General features: G+C 44.6%; 2 protein-coding genes across 3 annotated transcripts in view; one reads left to right on the forward strand and one right to left on the reverse strand.

The window, feature by feature from the left end:
* Window positions 1–26,068, forward strand: part of MAP2K1 (mitogen-activated protein kinase kinase 1) — a 73,326-nt gene that overhangs the window by 26,407 nt on the left and 20,851 nt on the right. For both annotated transcript variants that reach the window (XM_015096833.3, XM_012180802.5), the window contains exons 2-5: window positions 9,659–9,869; window positions 11,132–11,278; window positions 18,518–18,595; window positions 19,148–19,199. In XM_015096833.3, the coding sequence (XP_014952319.2) occupies window positions 9,659–9,869; window positions 11,132–11,278; window positions 18,518–18,595; window positions 19,148–19,199 (488 nt within the window). The remainder of the gene's footprint in view (window positions 1–9,658; window positions 9,870–11,131; window positions 11,279–18,517; window positions 18,596–19,147; window positions 19,200–26,068) is intronic.
* Window positions 22,762–26,068, reverse strand: part of SNAPC5 (small nuclear RNA activating complex polypeptide 5) — a 29,203-nt gene continuing 25,896 nt past the window's right edge. The window contains exon 5 of the transcript XR_009601414.1: window positions 22,762–25,197. The gene's annotated coding sequence lies outside the window, so the exon portion shown is untranslated. The remainder of the gene's footprint in view (window positions 25,198–26,068) is intronic.

The raw sequence follows: 26,068 nt of genomic DNA on the forward strand, positions 1-26,068 counted from the left end.
CTTCTTTTTGCTCTGTGTTGAACCAACTTGGAATTTGGCCGTCTTTCTTTGGTTTCCATCAAACAGCAGTAAGAACAAAATATACACAGGGCTGTTTGTGTCCATGGCAGAGTAGACTGAAGGCCTGGGGCGGGGAGGATGTATTGTAGCAGTAAAGGTAACGTGAACTTGGGTGGTCTGAGGTTGAAATGGCCTCGGCCACTGCCATGGTGCATCCTTTTCTTCCTCTCTTGCTGCTTCACAGCCGCTCCCTGTAGAAGTCTCTCCCATTTTATTCTGCAATATAACCCATCTCTCCAGCTCCACCCCTGTGTGCTGCTCAGGCCTGCTTCTGCCTATGCCAGAGCTCAGGAGCAGGCCCTTCTCAACTATGGGCCAGCCTTCCAGTCCTCAGGTATCCTCCACTCTGAGGGAATTTGTTACAAGCACACTTATTTCCCCACCCTTCACCTTCTTTGAGAAGACAGAAACGAACACTGTCGGTTTGGGTGTTCATTAAATTTCATTCTCTCTGGTCTATGATGTTACTTACCAGGTAGGTTTTGACTCTGCCGGACCAGTTGCTCTTAAGTGGAGAGCCTGACTAGTAGTTTAGGAAGTTGAGTGCGTCCGTAAACACGTGTATGGACTTCTAGCCCTGGTCCTGAGATCAGGCTTCCCTGAGATGGCTAGAGGGACCTAGGCAGTGAGATTTCCCCCAGAGGTGGTATATGCTCATAGGTGAGGTTTGCTGACCTCTCTTGTCTGTACTTTGAGCAAGGAGAAGGATGTTGCTGTAACAAACAAGTTGTTTGTGTTTTTAAGGGGAGAAACAGGTCTGGAGAAATGAAAATTTCTCCACATGAACTAGAATTGGAGCTGTGTTTTGAGTGCTGTGTTTTTTTTGACTACATCTTCCTGCTTCTGGGCACTAACTATTGATTCTTTTTGCCCTGGGGACTCAGCTGTCCTCACCGTTTTGGGTTATGAGGTCTGAGATTGTGGTCACGTTGGATCCTTTCTCCTTGAAGAGCGACCTGCGCCTGTTATTCACAGAGCAACGTGGGCCATTGTTATGCAGGGAGTTGCTAAAATGTCTTTCTCTAGGACAGGGAACTGTCGTTTAGTTGCTAAGTCATGTCTGACTCCTTTGCGACCTCATGGACTGTAGTCCGTCAGGCTCGTCAGTGGGTGGAATCACCTGCAGCATTGTATTAAGGCCGCTTTCACCAGTCTGTCCTTTCAAGAACAGTCAGCGAGTCCCATTCGGTGGCTACCACCAGACCGAGCGCCACCTTTGTTTTTCTGATGGTGACCACCGGTTTATTGGATTTTCTGCCTAGGTTATCCTTGGTGCTTTCTTTCGTCACTTTCTGCCCCTTCCCTGCTGGCTCTGTTAGGGTCACCAGAATGTTTACTGCTCATCCCATGTGGACACCTGGTCAGTGTCCTATCTCTTCCCTGCCCTCCCCAAGCAAATTGTGTGTCAGCCTTGGATGTTCCTCTGAAAGAAGTTTCTTTTTGGGTAGATTTAATTTGCTGTCCTCTCAGGGATTTTACCTTTTAGCTGAACACACTTCCTACTTCAAAGTCACTAATGGGTAAAAATACCTGGTGTGAGGGATGAGCTAAGTTAGAGATCTGTTTGAAGGACATGAGCTCTTTAGCTGGTGTGGGGGAAAGATCAAACTTTGGAATTCCAACCCTAGCTTTGGTTAAGTCACTTAACTACTTCTGGCCTCCATTTCCATGTCTGTAAAACAGGAACAACATACCCATTTTTAAATGTTGTGAGGATTAGGTGAGTTAATGAGTATACTCTGACTAGCATTTAGGAGCTCATCTCTTAACTGAATCTAAATGTTCATTCTTTGTCAGACTGTTACATCCCTCTCTTGTCCCTATTAAGTAAAGGTGATGCATACCTTTTTGTCCTCAGTCTTCTGATCTTTTTTTCTCTCCCTCCAAACTCGATCTCTTTTTTCTTTCCTCTTCGTACCACTACAGAAGACTGGTCCTTCGGAAATTAACTCACGTGAGGCTAATATGAAACACATTTTGTCCACTGGGGCAGGAGGAAGCATAGGCTGTCAGTTCTTTCAAGCAACAATTTGACACGCCCTGTCTGATTCAGGATGTTGTTCAGTGTTGAAGAAGTGTGTGTGAGTGGGTGATCCTGTCGCTCCAGAGGTTCCTGTGTGTGTGTGTGTGTGTTTCAGCATGCCTGTCTGCAGAAACATGCCATGGGAAGGTTCTTTTTATGATTTCAGAAGACTGTTTGATTCCAAGGATGAAGTTGGGTTGTTTTTTTGAAGGATAGGAATATGTGATTATTATTTATTTTTTTTAGTCAAACTCATTCTTTTGACTTTTAAAAATATTTGTTTATTGGCTTGGAAGCTATTTGATTTAAAGTGAAATTGTGATAAACATCTGTCCTGACTCTCATTTTCTGATTTTTTTTTTTTTTACTTTTAAACTATTCTCCCAGTGTTCTTTGCTCTTAATATTCTTACTCCCAGTTCTGTACCATAGTCTATATTGTAGACCCTACTGGAATGCCCTTTCTCCTTTTTTGCTATCTAAATTTTATATGTTCTTCTAGAATCCTACAAAACTACCCTGATTACTCAGCATATTCTGAACTACAGAGCCATCTGTGTCCTAGGCTCTTTGTGAAGATTAGGGAACCTGAAGGATAGTCTTTGCTCGAAAGTCTTTTTTGGGAGTGGTGGTGAAACCAGTAAAGCAATAAAGGTAATGTTTAACAACATTTTTTTACGCTATTGCTTATTTATTGCATGAAAACATGAAAACGCAGGGATTTCATCAGTAAAATGGGGCTAGCAGTGGCAGTTGTGCCATGGTGGTGGTAAGAATTTAGGTGCTTATCCATATTTAGCAGAATACCTGGCATACAGCAGGTATGCAATAAATCAGTAGTAGGTACTATCAAATCACATGTTATTCTTATTAACCAACGATTACTGACAATACCATAGCAATATTAAATATTTATTTACCACTTTTGGTGATTCCAGTACTTTTTTTTTTTATATTGCACTTTCACTTAATCTCTGAAATCACCTTTTATTTACCATCACATCATTGTCTTAATTTGCCCTTCTTTGTCTGTATTCCTTTCACTATTCACTGAGGGCCTTGTAGTGTCAAATGGCATGCATTCTTACCAAAGACCTGGGGAGATGAAACAATCCTGTAATACAACATCAAAGGTCAACAGGCTTATTGGCAAACTGGACAGAACTGAGGAAAGAATCAGTGACCTAAAAGAAGTGTTCATAAAAACTATCCAAGCTGAAACACAAAGAGGAAAAAAAAGAAAGGAAATCAGAACAGAGCTGTCAAGACAGATTGATCTGATTATCAAGAGATCCTGAGATTGAGAAAGAGAGAGGAGATAGAACTGACTGGAACTTTTAAAGGAATTCGCTTGTGTGATTGTGGAAGCCTGTGAAGGCCAAAAGCTTCAGGGTAGGCTGGCAGGCTGGAGACCCATGAAAGAGTTGTACTTTGAGTCCAAAGGCAGTCCGCTGGAAGAATTCTTCTACTGCTGGTAAGGCCCATTCACATTATGGAAGGTAATCTGCTTTACTAAAAGTCTACCAATTTAAATGTTCATCTCATTTCCCTCCCACCCCCCCCCCAAAAAAAAAAAAAAACCCAGAAACATCCAGAATAATGTTTGATGAAATACATTGGCACTGAGACCCAGCAATGCTGACACATGCAATTAACCATCATATATCCCTTCCTAGTCACTACCCTCCCCCCACAAAGGGTAATCACTTTTTAACTTTATTTGTTTTTGCTTTTGGATTTTTAAGAAATTGAAGTATAGTTGATTTACAGTGGTATGTTAATTTCTTCTCTACAGCAAAGTGATTCAATTGTATATATCTTCTTTTTCATATTCTTTTCAACTGTGGCTTATCACAAGGTATTGAATGTAGTTCTCTGTGCTACACAGCGGGACCTTGCTGTTTATCCATTCTGTGTTATAGTTTGTATCACTGTTTAGCTTTATAATAGCATAGGTTAGTTTTGAATTCTGTATCTTTGGAATGACATAGTATGTATTCTTTTGTATCCGGTCTCTTTCACAGAGCCTGTATGTGTACTCTTAGAATTTTATTCCCTTGTTAGATAACCAGCCCTTCCCAGTGCCTGCAGGATGGAGGTTGGGGGCCACAAGCTTCTCCCCGCCATGTTGTCCGGGGCTGGCCGTGGCCGGCGCACCTGGGTGGGCTGCGCTAACACAGGTGGGCTAGTCCAGGTTGGAGTCTGGAGGTTGTGAGCTGTGCCTTTGGCCCCTTGGCCTTCCTCAGCCAGGCCCCTTTTCCTCTCTTCTTGCCTTTGTAGCCCCTGCATCTCCTGCTGTCCGTGGTTTGGCCATGTAGAGACCCTGGATGCCAGTTCCTCTCTTTTCCCCTCATATTCCCCCTTTCCCCTCACCTCCCCGGTTGAAGCTCTTCAGCCCCTCAGTCCACATACACCCTCCCCCTTATTCTGCCCCTCCTCAGCTGGCTGTCATGCCGATAGCCTTCCTTTGAGACATCTAGACCACTCTCTCCAACTTACTCCCCATATCCTTTTTTTAAAATGGGTGTGGAAACCAAGGATACCAGAAGAAGAGGCAGCTCCCAAGACCTCTCGGAGGGGGAGTGCATAGGATGTAGGTCAGGGGCGAGTCCTTAGTCTCCGGGGGCTGTTCCCCTTCTGCCTTTCTGTCCCTCTTGCCTTCCGGCCCTGCTGGCTGAATTCCCCGGGAGGAGAAGTTCACCGCTCCTTGGGCTCTCTGGTGAGGAGACCCACCTGCACCGGGGCTCCCCCTGTCCCAGCACAGTGAGGGGTCACCCCCTGCCCTTCCCTCTGTGCTTCCTCCTGGTGGGGGTGGGGCCTGCCACCTGCCGCCGCCATGCTCAGGTTGGTGACAGACAGCGGGCTGGTGTTTGGCGTGTGTCTGTGGCTCAGTTCTGTTTGGTGTGGGTCAGTCTGATGACCCCATTCCTTGGTCTGGACACTGCCTCCCTCCTCCTTTCAGGTCAGCTTCCCGTTGCAGTGACCTCAGAGTTGAAGGTGGCAGCGTGGGGCCTTGGCAGGAACTCTGTTTTAGGAGTTGGGAGACCTGCCACCCATGAGCCGTGGGACTTTGTCCTCTGTGGACCCCCGCCCCCTTACTTGTGAAATGGGTTGGATAAGGTGGTCTTTCCGGTCTTCCCTGTGCTGCCTTGTACACCGCTTCTTGATGTGAACGTTGAGCCAGGAGTGAAGGACTCCAGCTGTGGCAGTGTAATCAGGCTTAGCAGATGGGTGAGTTGAGAGGGAAGGACATGTTCTGTAGGCTCGTCCTTTCCCCCACCCACTTCATTGTGCCTTCCTGGTGTTTCCAGAACGTGAATGACAACCCATGTTTTTCTCCAAGTCCCTTGTCTTTCTTCTGTGTTCCCATTGCGAGCCTGTGCTCTTGTGTCTGGATGAACTCGTGGTTACTGACAGCCCTGGTGCAGAATTCACGTTGCAGTGTGGGGTCCCCTTTCTGCTGTAGGCAGTGTGCGTGCTGGGGGTCGGAGCTATTGCAGCTGCTCCCTGGAGAGGGCTGGGTGTGTCAGAGATATATTGTGCGAGGCTCCAGGTTCTTTTCTTAATCCCTAGTCCTGATATTGCTGATTTCAGTTAAAACCGAAGATTGTGAGAGAGGCTGGTTCTCATCCTCTGAGTGTTGGAGATGTGTGGTGTGGTTGGAGGTGAGGGGCCCCTCTCTTCCTATTTCCTTTGTGTGAAGCATTTCACCTTGGGAGGGCACAGATGAGCCCTGTTGAACATTATCTGTTCCCCGTGTGAGAGGAAGCAGTACTGAATGCTGATATCTTAGTGATTGATTTCTCTTCAATGAGTCGTGAACGTCGTTTTGTGGCCAGGACTTTCCTTTCACCTTCAGATAAAATCTTTTGCCTTTCATTCTCTGAAATAGGTTTTAAAACACTTTTAGAGACTTTTTAATAATTTTTAAATTACAGGAAATTAAATTACAGGAAGGACAAAAGATAGGATTTGGAGCCTGCTGTTGATGCTGTGGCTTCTCCTTGTCCTCCAGCCCACTCCCACCTGCCCCAACATTTGTGTAGAATGTGTCGAAATGCCTGTATTTTGTCCCAATAGTGTTCTGTTTTGATCCTGTCCTGGTGAAGTAAGCATCTTCTTACTCTCTTTTATAGGAGAGAAAACAGACTGTCGAGTTGAATGACTTGTTCATGGTCACCCAGCTAGTTGATGCCCAGTTCAGGATGAGCATCCAGGATTTCTGATTACGGTGACTCATTAATTTGGTGACACTGGTCCACCCCCAGTCGTCAGGAAAGTCTTGCCACCGTAGCTTGTAGTTTTTGCCATGTCTCCTCGCTCCATGGCTCCACTCTCTGAAAGCACAAACCAGAAGCTGGGTCCTTAGCTGATGGAGTAGGCGGAAGGACCGTGAAGCACAGGAGGGAGGGCAGGGAGGAAGGTGGCACAAAGCCCAGATTTAGTTTTTCTTCCTCAAAGTGGGAGAATTCCTTATTTCTGCAGAGTCAGAAAATGAGCAGAGTCAGCATCCCTCCCACCTTCCCCCCCTCCCCCTCCTCAACCCCCAAATGGGTATGGCTTCTTGTGGCGAGTGTTTCTCACAAGGCAGTTGTTCAGATTGACATACAAGGGAGACAGGATGGCATCCGAGGCAAAGTCCTTTTCATGCAGGGACACCATTTATGCCATTTTTTCGTCTGATTGAGCCCTGGTGTGTTAAGTGAGCCACCCTAGGATCTCACCCATGTTTGCAAGTCACCACCCTTGCAAGTATGGAACTTTTTGAAGAGGTAATACAGCATCATGATTAAGGTTAGAGATTCTCTCTGCCCAGGTTTGAATCCTGGCTCTGCCACTTACTAGCTTACAACCGTGGAAGAGTTACTTCCCCTGTCTGTGCTTGAGTTCACTCTCTGTTGTAACTGTAGGGGTGTGGATTAATATATGTAAAACACTCAAAAGAGAATGCGGTGTTATTAAGGAGAGTGATGATCTTTTCATCTAGCCCCCCTTTCTTCTCTCCCTCATACATGCTCAGTGTGGGTGTGTGTGGGTGTGGGTGTGTGTGTGTTCTTTTTTTCTGGCCGTACCATTTGGCATATGGGATCTTAGTTCCCCGACCAGAGGTTGAACCTGTGCCCCTGCACTGGAGGCAGAGAGAGTCAACCACTGGACCCCCAGGAACGTCCCTGTGTGTGTGTGTTCTAGAGAGCTTTTTGAGTCTGCATTTCCAGTCAGACTGCTTACCCTCCAGGCAGCTGTAACCTCATCCAAGTTTTAGCTGTGAGGTCTGTCTGCATTTGGTGTGTGTTTCTAAATGTTGTCATCAATGGACTCCTTTGTGGAGAGACCTTAGAGAAAGGAAACCAGAGGGTGTGAGCTGTGCATTCCTAGCAGCTATGGTTCCAGCGCCCCTGCCTGAGGGCCTGAGGGCCTGAGAGGAGCATGAGGCTGAGCTGAGCCTTTAGGATGAAGATATTGACCACCTGTCTCAGTCTGCTTGGGCTACATCACAAAATACCATAGACTGGACGGCTTATATAACAGAAATCACTTTTCTCCTAGTTCTGGAGGCTTGAAGTCCAAGATGAGGACTGGTTGACTTGCCAGCATGGTTGGGTTTTGGCGAGACCTCTCTTTCTGGCTTGTAGACACTGCTGTCTTGCTGTATCTTCACACAGCATTTCCTTGGAGTGTGTAGGGGGAAGGCCACCTCTTTTACAAGACTATCAGTCCTATCTGAATAGGGCTTTACCCATATGACCTTGGAGAAGGCAATGGCACCCCATTCCAGTACTCTTGCCTGGAAAATCCCATGGACAGAGGAGCCTGGTGGGCTGCAGTCCATGGGGTCGCTACTAGTGGGACACGACTGAGCGACTTCACTTTGACTTTTCACTTTCATGCATTGGAGAAGGAAATGGCAACCCACTCCAGTGTTCTTGCCTGGAGAATCCCAGGGACGGGGGAGCCTGGTGGGCTGCCGTCTCTGGGGTCGCACAGAGTCGGACACGACTGAAGTGACTTAGCAGCAGCAGCAGCAGCAGCAGCAGCAGCAGCAGCAGCAGTAGTATATGACCTTACTTAACCTTGATTAGTTTCTAAAAATCCTCTCTCTAAACGCTGGGGGTTAAGGTTTCAACTTACGGATTTTTAGGGGACACAGTTCCGTTCATGGCACCAGCCTTCTTCCCCGCAGAGTTACCCAGTGAGGAAGACTGGGAAAATCAGCCCCCTGTCCTCTTTGGCCCCGTGTACTGTGTTATTTGTAAGGCAGTACTGCAACCTCCCATACACTGGGGAGGCATAGGGTCTCCCTCTCCTTTTTTTTTTCTCCCTCTCCTTCTTAAGGTTTGGAACATAATGTGAACGAAGAGTCGAAGATGATGCTTGCTCTTACCCTTCAAGCTCAGAGTGGTGTGCCTGTTGAGGGGAGGGGTCACCAACTTTCTGATGTATAATGACTGCCTGTCTTATCATCCATGTTGTTTGTTTAGACTAAGGACAAAAATGAAACAGTAGAAGCGCTCCTTACCACCCTTCTCTTCACAAGCTCCTGGGAGGTAATGAGCACTTTTTAGTTCTTTATGTAAAACACACTAGCAGGCTGCTCTCTGCCATACCCACTCACTCTGGCACCCACTGGTTGAATTATGTGCTTACCAAGAGATGATTTGTTCTCAAAGTCCTTTGTACAGTTATAGCTGGAATTGTAATTTATGTATTTAAATATAAGATACACTGATGAAATATGACTGCAAACGAAGTGGTTTTCTTTTTTCTCCCTCTGTGAATACTGGTTAAGAGCTGTGGAAAGATTCAGTAAGTCCAAGTCAGTAAAAAAAAAGAAAATACTGTCAAATTAGGCGAGCATTAAAATGGGAGAAAGTCATCCGACTCTTAAAGTTTTATTAAGAGTATTCTGTTGGCATTTTTACTCCACTTTAAAGAATTTGGAAATGATGGGCGCTGTGCTCTCTTCTGGTTCATGTAAGAAAGGTGATGTGGCGCTCTTACTCAGAGAAGGTGGTGAATGAATGCACTTTTATGTTTGTTGCAAAAATAAAAATTTTAGGTATATCCCATTTGCTCTGTTTTGATTCACCTTGTTCCTGGTCTGATCACATAGAGAAGAAGGGTTTCTGTTGTGATTCAGGTTAGAGCCTGTTTCGATGATGTGCTTTGGTTTCAATTTAGTGATTTTAGGAAATAGATTGTATTTTGTTTATGGTGTTGTAAAGCCACCACTCGTGGGACTTTTTGACACTGGGGTTTTAAGGCAGAGCAAGGTGGCTCACTCTGGATTTTAGTAGATTCTGTGGTTCCTCTCGTAGGCCCAGAGCCTATTGAGAGAGAACTCATTCCCTTATTTTACAAACGAGGAGACCAGGCCTTGAGACGGGAAGTGTGTCTGTGGTGAGCCGTGAGGGTGGTGGAGTGGAGGGGGCAGAGCCGCAGCGGGTGAGACCCTCCCCGAGCCGCCTCCTCCAGCTCTCCCTCTGGCCCCAGCGCTGGAGCTCTCCACAGCAGGAGCGCTCCTCCGGGTGAGGTTCTCTGATGCCAGTGTTGACCTGTGCTCCCCGCTTTGGGACAGGACCAATCTGGAGGCCTTGCAGAAGAAGCTGGAGGAGCTGGAGCTCGATGAACAGCAGCGGAAGCGCCTCGAGGCCTTTCTGACCCAGAAGCAGAAGGTGGGGGAACTGAAGGATGATGACTTTGAGAAGATCAGTGAGCTGGGTGCCGGCAATGGAGGTGTGGTGTTCAAGGTCTCCCACAAGCCGTCCGGACTCGTTATGGCCAGAAAGGTGAGGGCACTTTAAAAAAAAAAAGGGCTGAATCAAGCTTGCCTTGGTAGACAGGTAATTGGATTATCTCTTAGAAGACCTAGGGGCCTGGAGACAAGGGTGGAAAGAAAATTGACTTTTCATTCAGTACCCTTTAGTGCTTTTTGAAGTTTGAATTCATGTTATCTGTTAGATTACAGATAAACACACTCATGTTGTGTTAGTGTATTTATCCCAGTCCCCAGACTGGGAAATAATAGCAAGGGACCCTTTGTTAGCTTTCTGGGTGCTCTGGAAAGAAAGCTGAGATGCTCATTTGCCATTTTTCAAGAGCAAGGGGTGGCTCCATTTACCCAGCTCCAGGGGCACACCAAACATTGGCTTCGTGTTGTTTCTCCGAGCTCCACCCCTGCCCATGCTTCCCCTTCATCTCCCTGCAGTACGGCATCTTGGCTCCCCACCCTGGCATGCAGCCCTTGAGCTGGACTTCCCGCCCTGGTGAGCCTGAGTCCTCCTCTTTCCGGACAGCAGATTTGGACTCTTCCATGTTTTGCAGCACACCATGTTCATTTCTGTCCACGTATTTTTGCTCATGCTGTTTCTTCCATCTTTTCAAACACTTCCCATCTTCAAGGCCCACCTCCTGTCTAGCTTTCACCAGCGCCCACGCTGATAACCGCTGCTTCCGTGTCTTCTGACACTCATTGTCCATGGCTCTTTTTAGAAGCTCAGCCTTATTCGGTAACCATTTCATGTTTTTGTCACCTGTCTCCTCAGCTGAAACAAGGCACAGCATGGCGGGGCGGAGATAAGGAGGTCCCCTGGGCCTTGGCTAAATCCCAACCACATCAGGCTCCTAAGGTCAAGGGGAAGTATCCTGGGCAGCTTAGATTGGCAGACCCAGTTCCTCATACCTTTCTGGTCCTGCAGCCCTTGGGTATCAACCAAGCCTCTAAGGCCACTTGCCCTCATCTCTCAGCTTCCCAGGTCCTTTTGTTCTTGGGAGCGAAAGGGCCCCTCTTCTTCAGTCTTGGGTCCTGGGAGCGGAGGCACAGCTGTCCCTCCCCTGGGTACAGCCCCTCCAGTGCCAACACCTGCCTTGGTATGTTGGCACTCAGTATTCTAGCTGGCCAGTAACCTGTTTGCTGAAACTTGCCTGTTTCCTCTCTTCCTACGTCTAAGAGCTTAAGCATTTAAGAAAACTTCTGTCTGTCCACCCACCCACCCCTCCATCCATCCATATATGTTTAAAGCTTCTCTTCCTTGGACCTTTTTTTCCTCAGCTAATTCACCTGGAGATCAAACCTGCCATCCGGAACCAGATCATAAGGGAGCTGCAGGTTCTCCATGAGTGCAACTCGCCGTACATCGTGGGCTTCTACGGGGCCTTCTACAGCGACGGCGAGATCAGCATCTGCATGGAGCACATGGTATGTGGCAGCCTGGCCGCCTCTGAAGAGCGGCCTGGGAAGCTGGGGGCTCCGGTCTGACCTTTGCTCTGAGATGTGACCTGAACGATTGCTTCCTTGTTCCTCCCTGGATCCAGATCACTGTCTGGGGCATTTAGGAAACCTGACTGTAGAAGTTGGATTAACCAAGAAAATGACAGGCCTCCTTCCTAAGTCCCTGTCTCTTCAGAGAGGTGGCAGCAACCAGGTGTCCCTAGGTTGTACTTGGAGCACATCTCTCAGTTTTCTTGATCCCAAGATTTTGATGTGGGTAAAGCCTGGTTAATGTAGTTTAAACCCATATGTTACATGCCATGCTGTGTACTAGGTACACGGTTCATGGGTTATGAAGATGAGTGAAGAGTGGGTGAGGCCCTGCTTTCAGAGAGTTTATCACTTGCTATAAGAGCAGGGTTAGCAAAATTAATACTGATGAACTAATAGTTATTGGGTATATATCATATTAAGCGCCATCCTAAGCAAATTAATATTATATTTCTACAAACACCTTATTGAGCTGGGTACATTATCTGCATTTTACAAGTGAGGAAACTGAGGCACAGAGAAATGGAATAACCAAATCAAGGTCAGGCAACTGGTAAGTAGAATTAGTAAAATTTGAAGCAAGGCTGTCTCACCCCAGTGTACTTTGTTGAGTCCACTGGATAGGGACTGGGGATCTCTTTCCATCCTTGACGGCCAGAATTTCAAACAGAGAGAGGCTGGCTTCAAGGTTGCTAACCTTTTCTGTCCCCAGTAGGCAGCATGGCCCAGGGCACTTTGGTATCTGAGATGTTGATTCATAATTCCCTTCTTCACAAAAATCCAAGCAGACACTTTGTTTTGTTTGCCATTGTGTCTCCAAAGCCACAGCAGGTGCTCAATAATTATTTGTTTATAGATGTCACTTTCTCATGACATCTTGGAAAGTTTTTTATCTTTCTGATTCTCCGTTTCCTCATCGGTAAAATGGGCATTATTATACCTGCCTTGTTGTGGTGAGGATTAATTAAAATAAAAGATGTATCAAGTCTTCTGCCGCACTATCTGACTCAGAGTACACCTTCTGCAGACTCTAACCTTTGCTTTATCCTTACTGGAGCTGACAGTTCAAAGACCGAGGCTGATATGACCGAGTCTCCCTGCGCCATGGGTGCTCTGCTTCCGGTCCCTGCCTGTGTCCCTCAGCAACTTCTCTGCCTCCTTCCTGGCTCCTGAGAGCCCTGCCCTCAGCTCTGTAATGAGAGCCCCAAGGCCTGGTCTTAATAAGCTCCGGGAGAACCCTCCCAGGATGTTTGTCCCTTGCCGATGCCCCTGTTATCGTGAGCATCTTTTCATTTTAATGATTAAGAAATGCCATACACTGGGTTTCAGGCATGTGCGGACTCTCTTTGCAGTACCATATGGAACGTAGGTTCTGAAATATGTCTTTGGTGCACCTGAAGGTCCCTGAGAGAGCTCTCATTCCTTTTTGCTTCCGCGAGAGTGAAGCAGCCTCTGTGGGAAGCATGTGAGCCTTTCTGGCTTGGTCTCAGCCCAGGCCTGGGGTGCCGATTATTCTCAGCCTGGTGGGGTGGGGAAGGGCAGAGGGGTGGGGCTGCTGCTTGTCCCTGGCGTTTCTTGTGCTCTTTCTGCTGATGATGGTTGGTTTTCCAGCTTTAGCCCAAGAGTTGGATGAAAATGTGTAAATGGCAGTGGAGGTCCTTGAAAACTAGAAGGGTGAGAGGGTGGAGGTGATGGTGATCAACCAGTGGTAAAACAGGAAAGGCCTGAGCAACCTCTTTCCCTCTTGGGTCTTGCTAAAATAACAGAGAATGGGTGGTGGCATGGCTTGACACAATGGTAACTAGCTTTCGCATCTTCTACCACTTGAGTCCTTTCCATGTTATGTGACTTATTAATCATATCAGCCCCGTCATATGACATGGGTTGATCCCCACCCCTACCCCAAGCTGGTAGATGGAGAGAGTAAGGCCTTGAGAGGTTTAGTAATTAGTCTGTTTTATAACCAGTAAATGTCAGAGCTGAACTCTAACTGATGTCACTAACCAGATCTACCTTCTTTAAATTTCATATTGCCTCCATTACGCCATGTAAGTCATGTACTCTCTCAGGATTTTCTCATCTCTGCAGAAAAATGCTTGGCCTGGATCTTTTCTAGGGACCGCTCCCCCTGCTAACCTTTTGTGTTTCTGCGGTTTTTGGCCCTCATAGCCAGTCAGTTCACTACATTAGTTATTCATTATGGAATCAGCTTCACATGCACTTATTTTCTTGCCTTAGTGCCAAGTGCCACATGAGCTGCTGCAGGGATGGGGACACTGAGATCAGTGTCCTGGTGAGGCTGTCACTGTGGACACGGGGGCTCTTTGAGCACCAGATATGTGGCACCTCGTGCCTGCTGTCTTCTGAACCATCAGAAATTCTTTTATCTTTTAACCTTTTATCTTTTAACCTCCAACCCTTTTATCAGAGGGTAGCACAGAACTGGAGGTTCTTCCTGTAATAGAGGAGCCAGGAGGTGGTTTGTAGGTTTGAGCATGGTTGACCTCCAGGGTGCTTGCTTCAGAGGTTAGGATCAGGCCCTAAACATTGACAGTCAGTGGCCTCTTCATTTATCCAGATCCTGCTGGAACCTTTTTCAACTGGCCGTATGTGGCATCTTGCCACATGGCGTTCAGTCTTTCTGTTTGTCTTAAATTGACCTGTTTTGAGACTTCCTCATACTGGACCCCTTCTTTCTTCATTCTGGATTCAAGAGATACTGATCACAGCCTCGTGCTCCTTGCCCATGTTCAGCCTTTCCCTCCCAGAGGAGGAGATGACACAGGGTGTCATGGGGGTTGGTACCCATTCTCTTAGCCCATTTGTAGTAGCTGCAGGCCAGTTGTTTTCCCCCATGAATTTGGCTCCCTGGGGAGTGTGAGATCCTCTCACTTAAGTCCTCAAAACAGAAGGTGTCTCGGGAATTACTTGAGGAGATAATTACCTGGGAAAGCTGAGCCTGGGAAACTGGCTGTCAGAAGCTTTCTGGGGCCAAGCACAGTGTAGGACACCTATCAGGTGATATGTGTTGACTGACTGATGAGGGAGGCCAGGATGGGGAGGGCGTGGTCAGGCCTGGGGCTCAAGAGAGAGTTAGGGCCTCCTGTTTCTGGGGATACCTAGGCCCAGCTGAAACTGCTTCAGTACTAGTGGAGAGGCTTAGAGCTACCAGGGATGGGACCCTGGAAGGAAGCAGCTGTGGCCTGAAGTCTAAGCAGCCATGCCCCAGGGTAGCTTTCTGCTCTCAGCTGGGCACTCACTGCTTCCGTGGTCCCCGCGCAGGCCTCCTGCAGAAGAGGTCCTGCACTGGCTGCTTTGCCAGGACAGTTTTCTAATGGCTGCCTGCCGCTTCTCTTTGGGGATTTCTGCTTTGTCTCAGCTTCCCCATTTGAAAGGTGCTGTCATGTAGAGCTCTGTTCGTTAGCCATACCCCACCTTCCCAGGCTCTCTGGCTCTCTCTGCATCACAGTCTATGCATGATGTCCTTTGTTACTGGGATTTTCCCCCAACGCTTTACTATACAAAATTTCAGAAGTACAGAAAGTTGCAGGAATTGTGTAATGTACACTCTAAACCACCACCTCAGTTCTATCATTAACATCTTCCCGTGTTTGCTTTTATCACACCTGTCCATTTATGTATTGCTCAGATAGTCTATTGGGATGCACTTTAAATTTGTCATCAGCATGCACTGAGCCCTATCTTCTTGATGCACTTGGCTAGGGCTGACCTTTTCTAGAAAAAAGCTACATTTGTACTGCCCAGTCTGGATTTTGAAACCCAGAGGGTACCTGGATGCTGCCTGATCAGAACAAGAATGTTCTTGTCTTTGGGGAAGTAGACTCCTGCTCAGGGGTAGCTGAGCAACCAGAGAGCTGGGAACTCAGGGTTGATGCTTCGAGCTATTTTTTTTTTTTCCCCCATAAAGCATTTGTCTCTTCTATAGAAAACCTTCACAAAAGCACCACTGACTTAGTTAATAATCAGCTTCTAAAAATAAGCCCAGTTTTCAGCAGCGTTAGTCAGTGAAGGCAGGTCCTTGGCAACTGCAGTGGAATTGAAAGGTTGGGAGGTGAGTCGCAGGCAGCACTGGGTGAGCCGCACTGGGGTTCATGCCTCTTAAATCCTGCTCCTCCCGTTGCTCATACTGTAACTCTGCCTGTAGTATAGAAGGAGGCTAAAGGGAGGAGAGCCAGCATTTCTTCCTTGTTAACAGAAATGTTTACTCTACCAAGGTACTTCTCTGGGCTGCCCTCTGACCTGGCAGTGGAACCTGAGAGCGTTTTCTGCCTTGTTTGCATCACAAATTTGGGCAGAGTTGCTCTGTTCCTTACTTTAAGTATACAGTCTTCCTTAATAATTAGGCAGAGTCATTCAAACAAAGGGTCTGAAATCACATTCACTTGAAAGCAAAATAGAAATAGCCAGAAACTTTCTGCACTGGAGTCCCCGTGCCTGTCAGTAAGGGAAATTGAGAGGTGCTGTGGCCTTTCTTGGAGCCTCCTGACTTGGGTGTGTTTACCTGGGCTGGGGTGCTGGCCTGATTTGGCCACCAGGGGCCTGTGGCATTGTGAAGGCAGCCTCAAAGCCTTTGAGCCAGGCTCAAAGGATGACTCAGGCACCCGCCTGGGTCACAGCCAGGGTAGGGCTCTCCCGAGGGCTCTTGGAAAATGTGTGTTTACAGAGACGTTCTCTTTGGCTGTAAATTAATAATTCCCATCTCATAGCACATTTGAATTTTAGGTTGAATTTTGAAATCTTCCCCTGGGCTCCTTGGTTGTCTGACCCATCGTTAGGTAGTTGTGCTTGGGAGTTTGTTGTGATGAGAAGTCTAACATATTCAGGGCTGTTAGTATGCATATGAGTACAGACCTGTACTGTCTTCTTTTTTCATTAACATCCATGATCCATAGTTGATCTATAATAGAAAGTCATTGGTCCAAACTGTCCTTTCTGTAAGCATAGAATTTTAAGTTGATAATCTGTGTTTAGCATTATTTTAGGTAACTTTTAAAAATGATTTTTATTTACTTAGTTTTAATTTTTGGCTGCAGTGGGTCTTCACTGCTAAGCATGGGCTCATTCTGGTTATGGTGTGTGGGCATCTCATTGCAGTGGCTTCTCTTATTGCAGAACATAGGCTATAGGGCATGTGGGCGTTAGTCGTTGGTGTTCAGGCTCAGTTGCCCTGTAGCATGAGGTGTCTTAGTTCCCTGACCAGGGATCGAACCCATGTCCCCTGCATTGGCAGGCAGATTCTTAACCACTAGACCACCAGGGAAGTCCCTAGGTAACATTTTTCAAGAGCTCTGTATCCCTGAACGAGTCTTGCTTATTTTCTCACTTCCTTTAGAAAGAAAGCAGTGTTCTAGCTTCCTAACAGATTTTGCACAAACTGGATGCTCAGTAAGTATCTGTTAATTGATTTATAGGTTTAATTCTCCACTTTCATAAATGAGGTCGATTTTTTTTTTTTTACTTTTAAAAGGTAAAACATTTATTGTAGAAAATTTGTAAGTCATAGAAAAGCACAGAGAAGAAACTATTGCACAACAGAAGTCGCTGATAATCTTACTATATAGACTGGAGCATTTTGGTGATATTTTTGATATTCTGGTTTGGTGTGAGTATATGCACAGTTTAGTTTATGAGATTATGCTGTGTCCTTCTTTTATTTATTACGTCATGCATTGCTCTCCAACCTTCTGTTTCTTGGCTGCATCGTAGAGGCTGGGTGGTATTGGAAGCGGGATCCCTGTGGGAATGTCTCTCTACTTATCCTACCCAGATCTCACCCTCCTCAAAGGCTCAGGTTCCGTATCACCCTTGTTGTGAACCCTTCTGTTGGCCGCTTTGTCCAGGGATCGCTTCCTCTGGATACCTGTAGTGATGTCTTTTCTCTTCATTTAACTGTTTGTTCCCTGCCCTATTTCAGAGGAGGATTTACGGTGCCTTGCCACTTTATGAATGTGTTCTGTCTTCCCAACCAGAGGATATTATTTCCTATCTTTATGGTTTTTTAAATTTGTAGTTCCTCACATATCCCTCTGTCTTACACAGAGGTGATTAATAGATGATAGTTGATGATGGTAGCTGCTCAGCGTAGACAGGATACTTTAGAAAATCAGTCTGAAGTTGTAGGAATCATCTCTGCTTCTGGGGTAGTTTTATATTGTGACTGATAATTGGCTGCATCCCAGGAGTACTAAGCAATTTAATGTTTCTCTGCTTATGATCTCGTTGAAACGCCCTGTTCTTGGGAGTCCCCTGGTGATGCAGTGGTTAGGATTCCACTCTTCCACCCCATTCTTTTCTCCCCTTGCTCCTCTCCTTTTGCAGGTATGGAAATCATGCTCATTCTTTGAGTAAGGTTTCAGCTCAAATGCTATCTTCTGAGTGAAGTCAGAATTCTCCCTTCTTCTCTGGGTGTGTGTAGCACTTTTACTATATACATTTATTCTGTTTTGTTGTGTTTTGTGGAGTGGTGTATTTCTCCTGCTAGTTTATAAATTTATTGAGGATAAGAGCTAGGTCTTTTTTGTATCTTTATCCTCCGCAGAACCTCAAACAGTGCACAGTGCTTTGTAGGATTTGTGGAATGAATAATTACTTTCTATGGTATTTTTCTTTGGATTTTATGAAGTATAATTTGTTAGGATGATACCAAATGCAAGTTGTGACTTACATAATGGTGACAGTATGGCAAACATTTATTGAGAACTTACCATGGGCTAAATATTGTTCCAGGGGCTTTGGATGTATGAGCTTGGTTAATACTTACAATAGCTCTGTGCGTATTACAGTAGCCTTATATAATTATTATCATTCCCATTGTACAAGTTGAGTAACTTGGTGTCCACTAGATGGTAAGTGCGAGTTGGCAATGCAGATTCAGATAGTGTGCCTCTAGGGCACGCCTAGCCACCACTCTGTCAGTTCAGCAGAGTGAACCACTGAATTAGTAACTCATGGGATGGTTATTCATAGGGTTTGAGTTATTAATCATTTGCTAGCTCCCACAATGTTTCACATTCGTATCTTATTTGATATCTGGAGCACACCTTCCTTCTAGGAAGATTTGTCGTGTGTGAGATTTATTTTGCTGCTGAAGTTTAACACTTGAAAGAATAGTGAGAAACGCTATCACTAAATGGGCTCTGGTATTCTTGTTCTTAGGATGGGGGTTCCTTGGATCAAGTTCTGAAGAAAGCTGGAAGAATTCCTGAACAAATTTTAGGAAAAGTTAGCATTGCTGTGAGTATATTGACAAGTTTTTCTTCCAAGTTCTCTCATTGATAAATAGGAAAGGGACAAGGAGGAAGGTGGGAAGTTGACAAAGGGAAGTTTTCTAAGAAAAGTTAGATTTCTCACTAGAATTTTCTTATCTGGATTCTAGATACAATATCCTCTCCCTTTCACTAAAACTAGCAACCAACTTTCTGTATGTTAAAATCTATCTTGAAAAATAGGACAGGGTATCCAAAAGAATTCTCATTTTTGGCATCAGAAAGCCTCTTTTTAGATTGCAGATTAAAAAATGAATTCAGGCAAAGTGTTTTTTAAAATGTAAATGATCTAAACTTGCAATCATCAATTTTGCTTAAAAATCATATGCTAGATACCATGTAAAAGATGGTTTCTTAATAAGACAGATGAAGAAAATCAAAAGAGAAGAAAAATAAGGGAAGAAGGCAAATTTGTGATGTTAGATGAAGTATTTTCTAGATAATTTTTAAATAGAAAGGTTGGATATTTTCTAAACACCACGATTTCAGTTTCCCTCTTTTTACATTTCCTCTCACCTAGGTAATAAAAGGCCTGACATACCTGAGGGAGAAGCACAAGATTATGCACAGAGGTAAGAAATTATTTGCTAGTTGTGATGTTTTGGATTTTAGCTGAAATCTAAAAATTGTTGCATCCTCTTTTATGTTTTGTTTGGTATAAAAGTCATTTGCTGGTATTTTTTATTTTTACTGTGACTCTTTGTTTAGTTTGATGTCTGGAGCAGTAAGAACCACCCTCTTTTTGCCATGTGGTGTGCCTGAATATTATGTCAGTATACATATGCCAGCATATTAAAAAGCAGAGACATTACTTTGCCAACAAAAAGTCCATCTAGTCAAAGCTATGGTTTTTCCAGTAGTCATGTGTGGATATGAGAGTTGAACTATCAAGAAAGCTGAGCGCCGGAGAATTGATGCTTTTGAACTGTGGTGTTGGAGAAGACTCTTGAGGGTCCCTTGGACTGCAAGGAGATCCAGCCAGTCAATCCTAAAGAAATCAGTCCTGAATATTCATTGGAAGGACTGATGCTGAAGCTGAAACTCTAATACTTTGGCCACCTGATGTTAAGAAATGACTCATTTGAAAAGACCCTGTTGTTGGGAAAGATTGAAGGTGGGAGAAGGGGGCAACAGAGGATGAGATGGTTGGACGGCATCACTGACTCGAGGGACATGAGTTTGAGTAAGCTCCGGGTGTTGGTGATGGACAGGGAGGCCTGGTGTGCTGCAGTCCATGGGGTCACAAAGAGTCGGACACAACTGAGTGAACTGAACTGATGCCTGTTACCTGAGACTGTGAAAGACATAGTCACCCAGTACACACAGACCAGATCCCCAGCTGGAACTTAAGTTACCCAGCCCTCGGTGTCCTTGGCTGCCCACTGGACTAGACTGTGAATAGGCCCAAAGCCATGACTGACTGGATATGAGTTTGACTCTAAAGAAACTCTGGGTTTTATAAAAGTATACATATGCTTATCATATAACCGTACCATTCTTAGATATTCAAGATAAATGAAAACATGTGTAGATAGACTCCTATGCAGATATTTAAAGCAGCTATATTCATAGTAGAAATAACTAAAATATTCTTCAGCAGGCCAAGAGATAAGCAAATTACAGTATATCCATACAATAGAATGTTACTCAGCAATAAAAAGAACAGACTCTTGACACCCATAGTTTTTAAAAATTAATTTATTTATGGTTGCTCTGGGTCTTCATTGCTGTTGGGGACTTTCCTTGGTTTTGGGGAGCAGGGGCTACTCTTCGTTGCTGTGCTTGGCCTCTCACTGTGGTGGCCTCTCTTGCAGAGGAGCATGGGCTCTAGGCATGTGGGCGCAGGAGTTGTGGCACACAGGCTCAGCAGCCCTGAGGAGTGTGGACTCCTCCCGGACCAGGGGTCAGATGCATGTCCCCTGCACTGGCAGCCAGCTTCTTACCTTGTATCTTGTCTTATTCTTATTTCACTGTACCACCAGAGAAATCCGACGCATGTAGTTTTGACGAGTATCAAAAACCCTTAATGTTAGATGGAAGAAGCCTGACACAAAATAGTATAGACTGTCTCCATGTATGTAAAATCATAGAGGAAAAAACACAGATCTTCAGGGACCGAAAGTAGATTGGTGGTTGCCTGAGGGCTTATGGAGAGATTAACATCAGTGAGGCCTGAGGAAACTCTCTAGGGGTGATGAAGTGTCATATTTAGATTGTGGTGGAAGATATGTGGATATATGCATTTATCAAAAGTTAAACTTTCTGATAAAGTGGTTGCATTTTATAGTATATGTGTGTGTGCTAAGTCGATTCAGTTGTGTCTGACACTGCGATCCTGTGGACTGTAGCTTGCCTGGTTTCTTTGTCCATGGGATTCCCCAGGCAAGAATACTAGAGTGGTTGCCATTTCCTCCTCCAGGGGATCTTCCCAACCCAGGGATCAAACCCACATCTCTTCTGTCTCCTGCATTGGCAGGCGCGCTCCTTACCACTAGCGCCACCTGGGAAACACTTGATAGTATATAAAGCCCTTTATATCTTAATGAAGTTTATTTTTTAAAAAAAGATGAAGCCAGAGGAAAGACAAATGGAAAACAGTTCTCTGGTCATGTCCCTTTAGCTGCAGTGTGCCTTAGCACAGGTCTAGGAAGGGATGGCAGAGGAAAAGCATAGTGGACTGGTGGGATTTACTGCCCAGCTTGCGAATCATTCTGTATTCCCAGTGTTAGTCACTTAATCGTATCTCTTAGTGACCCCATGGACTGTAGCCTGCCAGGCTCCTCTGACCTTGGAATTCTCCAGGCAAGAATACTGGAGTGGGTTGCCATTTCCTTCTCGAGGGGATCTTCCTGACCCAGGGATTGAACCTGGGTCTCCTGCATTGCAGGCATATTCTTTACCATCTGAGCCACTAGGGAAGCTCTATGTACTATAATACATTCTAAATTTTAGAATAGGTGTTTTTTTTAATTAAAATTTTAAATTGTAAAATATTTATAACATAAAATTGATCATTTTTACCATCTCAAAATGTACAGTTCAAGTAGAATAAAGAAAATAATGTACAGTTCAGTGATATTAAGTACATTCACATTGTTATGCAACCATCACCGTCAGTATTCTTAAGATGCCAGATTTGCTTTAATGTATCTGTAGTTTCAAAGACATCCCATTAAAAATCCCAGTAGCCTTTGCAGAGTTGATAAATTGTATCTAAAATTTAAATGTAAATGCAAAGGACCTAGAATAGCCAAAACAACCTTAAAAAGGTAAAACATGGTTGGGAGACTAAGACTACTGGACTTTAAGGTTTATTGTAAAGCTATAGTAGAGTGTTTGTGTTGGTGTGAAGCTAAGCAGAATAGATCAAATAGAACAGAATGAAGAGTTCAGAAACAGATGCGCACATATATAGTCAGTTGAGTTTTGACAAAGATTCCAAAGTAGTTCAATAGAGGAAGAAGAATTTTTTCAACAAATGATGCTGAACAATTGGATCCATATGCACAAAAATGAACGTCTATCATTTCCTCACACTGTATACAGTAATTAGCTCTCAGTGGATCACAGGTCTAACTGTATGGGTTAAAAGTCTAAAACTTATAAAAGAAGACACAGAAGACTATTTTAGTGACCTCTGTTTTAGCAGAGTTTTAAAGTGGGACACAGGGGCTTCCCTGGTTCTCCAGTGGTTAAGAGTCCGTCTACCAGTGCAGGGGACACAAGTTCAATCCCTGGTCTGGGAAGAGCCCACATGCCCCTGGGAAACTGAGCCATGCCCCACAAGTACTGAGCCTTTGTGCTGCAAGTACTGAAGCCTGTGCACCCAGGGCCTGTGCTCCAGAACAGGAGAACCCACCACAGTGAGAAGCCCGAGAACCCCAACAAAAAGTAGCCTGTGCTCATCGAAATTAGAGAAAGCCCATATACAGCAGCGAAGACCCAGCGCAGCCAAAAATGAATGAACAAATAAATAAATTTTAAAAGAGAAAATGGGACACAGAAAGCACCAACTGTAAAGCAAAAATCAATAAGTTGCACTTCATCTAAATTAATAACATTTGATTTTCAAAAATGCTGTGACAAAAATGAAAAGGCAAGCCACAGACTAAGAGAAAATATGGGCAAAATACATATCGATCAAAGGACTTTATTGAGAATATTTAAAGACCTCTTAAAACCTAATAAAAAGATAAACAATGCAATTTCAAAAAAATGGGTAGGGTCTTCCCTGGTGTTCCAGCGGCTAAGACTCTGCACTCTTAATGCAAACTCCCAGGGTCGATCCCTCGTCAGGAAACTAGATCCCACATGTCACATCTAAGACCTGGCACAGCCAAATAAGTAAATAAAATAAGTGTTTTAAAAATGGGTAAAATATTTGAAGAGTCACTTTACAAAAGAAGATACGCGAATGGCAAATAAGTAAATGAGAAGATATTCAACATCATTAGTCATGAAGGAAATGTAAGTTACAGCCGCAGTGAGTTACTGCTACACACTGACTAGAATGTCTGTAGAGACTATGTTATTCAGGATGTGAAGCAATTGAAACTCTCAGTCACTGCTGATAGGAATCTGAAATGGTGCAGTGTATCAATGTTTTAAAATGTTAAGCATGTATCTATGATACATTCAACCATTTCATTCCTAGGATTTTCCCTAAAGAAAAAAAGGAAGCACAGGGTCAATAAAGCCCTTGTACCTGGATGTTCATAGTAGTTTTAGTTGTAATAGCCAAAAGTAGAGACAACCCAAATGTCCATCAGCAGTTGAATGCATAAACAGATTGTGGTATATCCATACAATAGTATATACTGCTTAACAATAAGAAAAATAAACCATAGAAAAGTTTAGCAGTATGGAAGAATCTTAAAAGAGTGATGCTAAGAAAGAGTTAGACAAAAAAGAGCTTTGTTACATGCTGTGTGAATCTATTTCATAATTCTAGAAATTGCAGACTAATCCGTAGAGACAAAATACGCATCAGTGCTTGCCTGGAGAATGAAGGAAGGGGTGGAAGGGAAGAATTACAAAGGAGTGTGAGGAAATCGGGGGGAGGGTAATAGACGTGTTTATAATCATGATTGTGGGCATGGTCGTATATATACTCATCAAGTGATACACTTTAACTATCAATATATGGAGTTTATTATATGAATATTATATGCCAATTGGGATTTCCCTTTTGGTCCAGTGGCTAAAACTCCATGTTCCCAATGCAGGGGGCCCAGGTTTGATCCCAAGTCAGGGAACTAGATCCCACATGCCACAACTGAAGATCCTGCATGCCACAACTGAAGATCCTGCATGCCACAACTAAATAAATAAGTAATTTTTGTTTTAAAAAAGGGTAAAATTATATATCAGTAAAGCTTTAAAAAAGCAAAAAAAAAAAAAAGTCAAGTTGCTGTAAACTATCTCTTTATCAAGAGAGATATAAAGAGAGATTCTTAAATGCAGCCAGGGAAAGGGACAATTACTTTGGAAACACTTTGCTAGTTTTTTTTTTTTTTCAAATTAAACCATATAACACATTTACTCCATTTCTCAGTATTGACCTAAGAAAAATGAAAACATTTGTTTGCACAGAGACTTGGGCACATGATAGTACCAAACTAAACAACCGAAATATTTATCACCAGATGAGCAAGTAAACAAATTCTGATATATTCAAACAACGGAAGACAGCTCAACAATAAAAGCGAGCAAATTGTTGATACACACAACTTGGACAAATCTCAGAAACATCATGATGAGTGAAAGGAGCCTTATAGAAGAGTCCATACTGCATAGTTCTGCTAGAACAGTCAGAAGTAGTCCGTCGTAACACAGGTTGCCTGAGGGTCTAAGGGGCTAGAGTGAGGGTAAAGGGGCATGACAGACAGTGAAGCTGGGCCAGGAACCCATATCTTCTGTTTTTAATGCAGTCCTAAGTCCAGTCCTGGTGTTCTCTGTCGTGTGGCTTCTGTGTGCCATGCTCTGCGTTGTTGGAGGAGCACTCACTTTATTTCCCTTCCGAAGAGAGGAAAGTTTCAGCTTGTTCCTGGAATAACCAGCTTGTTTTTCCCCTTCCTCCTGGTGCTGCCCTCACTTTCCCAGCAATTTCTTTTCTGGCTCCACCATTTATTGCTTTTTGGCATAAAGAGCTGCTTTGTGAGCCAGGCGGGATTCCGGACAGATGTCTTCATGGAGAGCTCACTCCTTGCCCAGCCGACAAGGAGTCACTAGAAGGACTTATGCTCTGGTGAGCAGAGTGTGTATGCGGGCAGCCAGGCCTGGCCGCTCCGCATTTCAGGCTCGTGCTGTTTGAGGGTCTTGTCCAGAAAGAATCCTGAAAGAATTCACTGTAAGACCTTGCCTGGAAATGGTCCTCCTCTTGCACAACTTGATTCCTTATCAAGAAGCACGATGGGTGGACGATTCCTGGAAGCTGAATTAGAGAATGAGAGAGTCTCTCTGCCTCTGTCTTTAGGCTTTCTCACTGCTAGTAAGTTCAGCAAGTTCCTCTTCTGCTTTACATATATTCTTTTGCACTGAAATTTGAACTCCGTTTCTTCTCGTTCTGTCCTTGAGGAAAAATGGAGAAGATTAAAAAGGCTTTTTGTTTGCCTTACATTTTAAAAAAATGCTTTTCTTTTTTTTTAATCTCTGGTGTAATTTTTTTTTTTCTTTTTAAGAAAAACTTTGGCTTTACCACTAGTGTACCTGGGAGGCCCCAGAAAAGTGTAGATAGGCCTTCAAAAAACTGAATCCGCAGACTGTGTTGGGGCAGGGACCAGGAAGGACTGCTCTGGTTTGGGAGGCTGGGTCACGCAGGCAGAAAAGCAGAAGCCCGAGTCCACAGCTCCCCCAGGGTGGCTGCTGCTGTGGGCCAGCTGGCCCTTCTTAGCCTCACCGGGGGTGGGCTGCCGGCTCAGTCACCCCCCAGAGGGGTCCACCGTCACTGCCTCTGAAGCGTACACTGCCGCAACAGTCATGCAGGTGTCAAGCGGCCTTCCCTTCCTACTGAATGTGGGGTACAGGTTGGCAAATCCGTGTGCAAGATTTTTTTTTTGGCCACGCCACACAGCTTGTGGGATCTTAGTTCCCTGACCAGGGATTGAACCCTCTCCCTGGGCAGTGAAAGCACAGAGAGAGCGTTAAGCCCTGGACCGCCAGGGAAGCCCCCAACAGGATTTTCAATTGGTAGGTGAAAGTGATTTCTAGGTGTGCCTTACTCTAAGTAAAAACTAAGTACAAAAGTAACTTACAGCACAAGTTGTTCAAGGGGCACTTTTGCTTTTTAAAACATTGACTCAAAGATTTTTCAAATATAATTTCTCACAGAATCTACAGAAAGGCAAGCAAAAATTTTATCACTTTGATTCAGACTTCTTTTTTAGGGGGTGGGAATATGCCGGTGATACAAACTTAGGCATACCTGCACTTCCCAATTACT

This window comes from Ovis aries, chromosome 7 (genome assembly GCF_016772045.2).
Source record: "Ovis aries strain OAR_USU_Benz2616 breed Rambouillet chromosome 7, ARS-UI_Ramb_v3.0, whole genome shotgun sequence".
Lineage (NCBI taxonomy): Eukaryota > Metazoa > Chordata > Mammalia > Artiodactyla > Bovidae > Ovis > Ovis aries.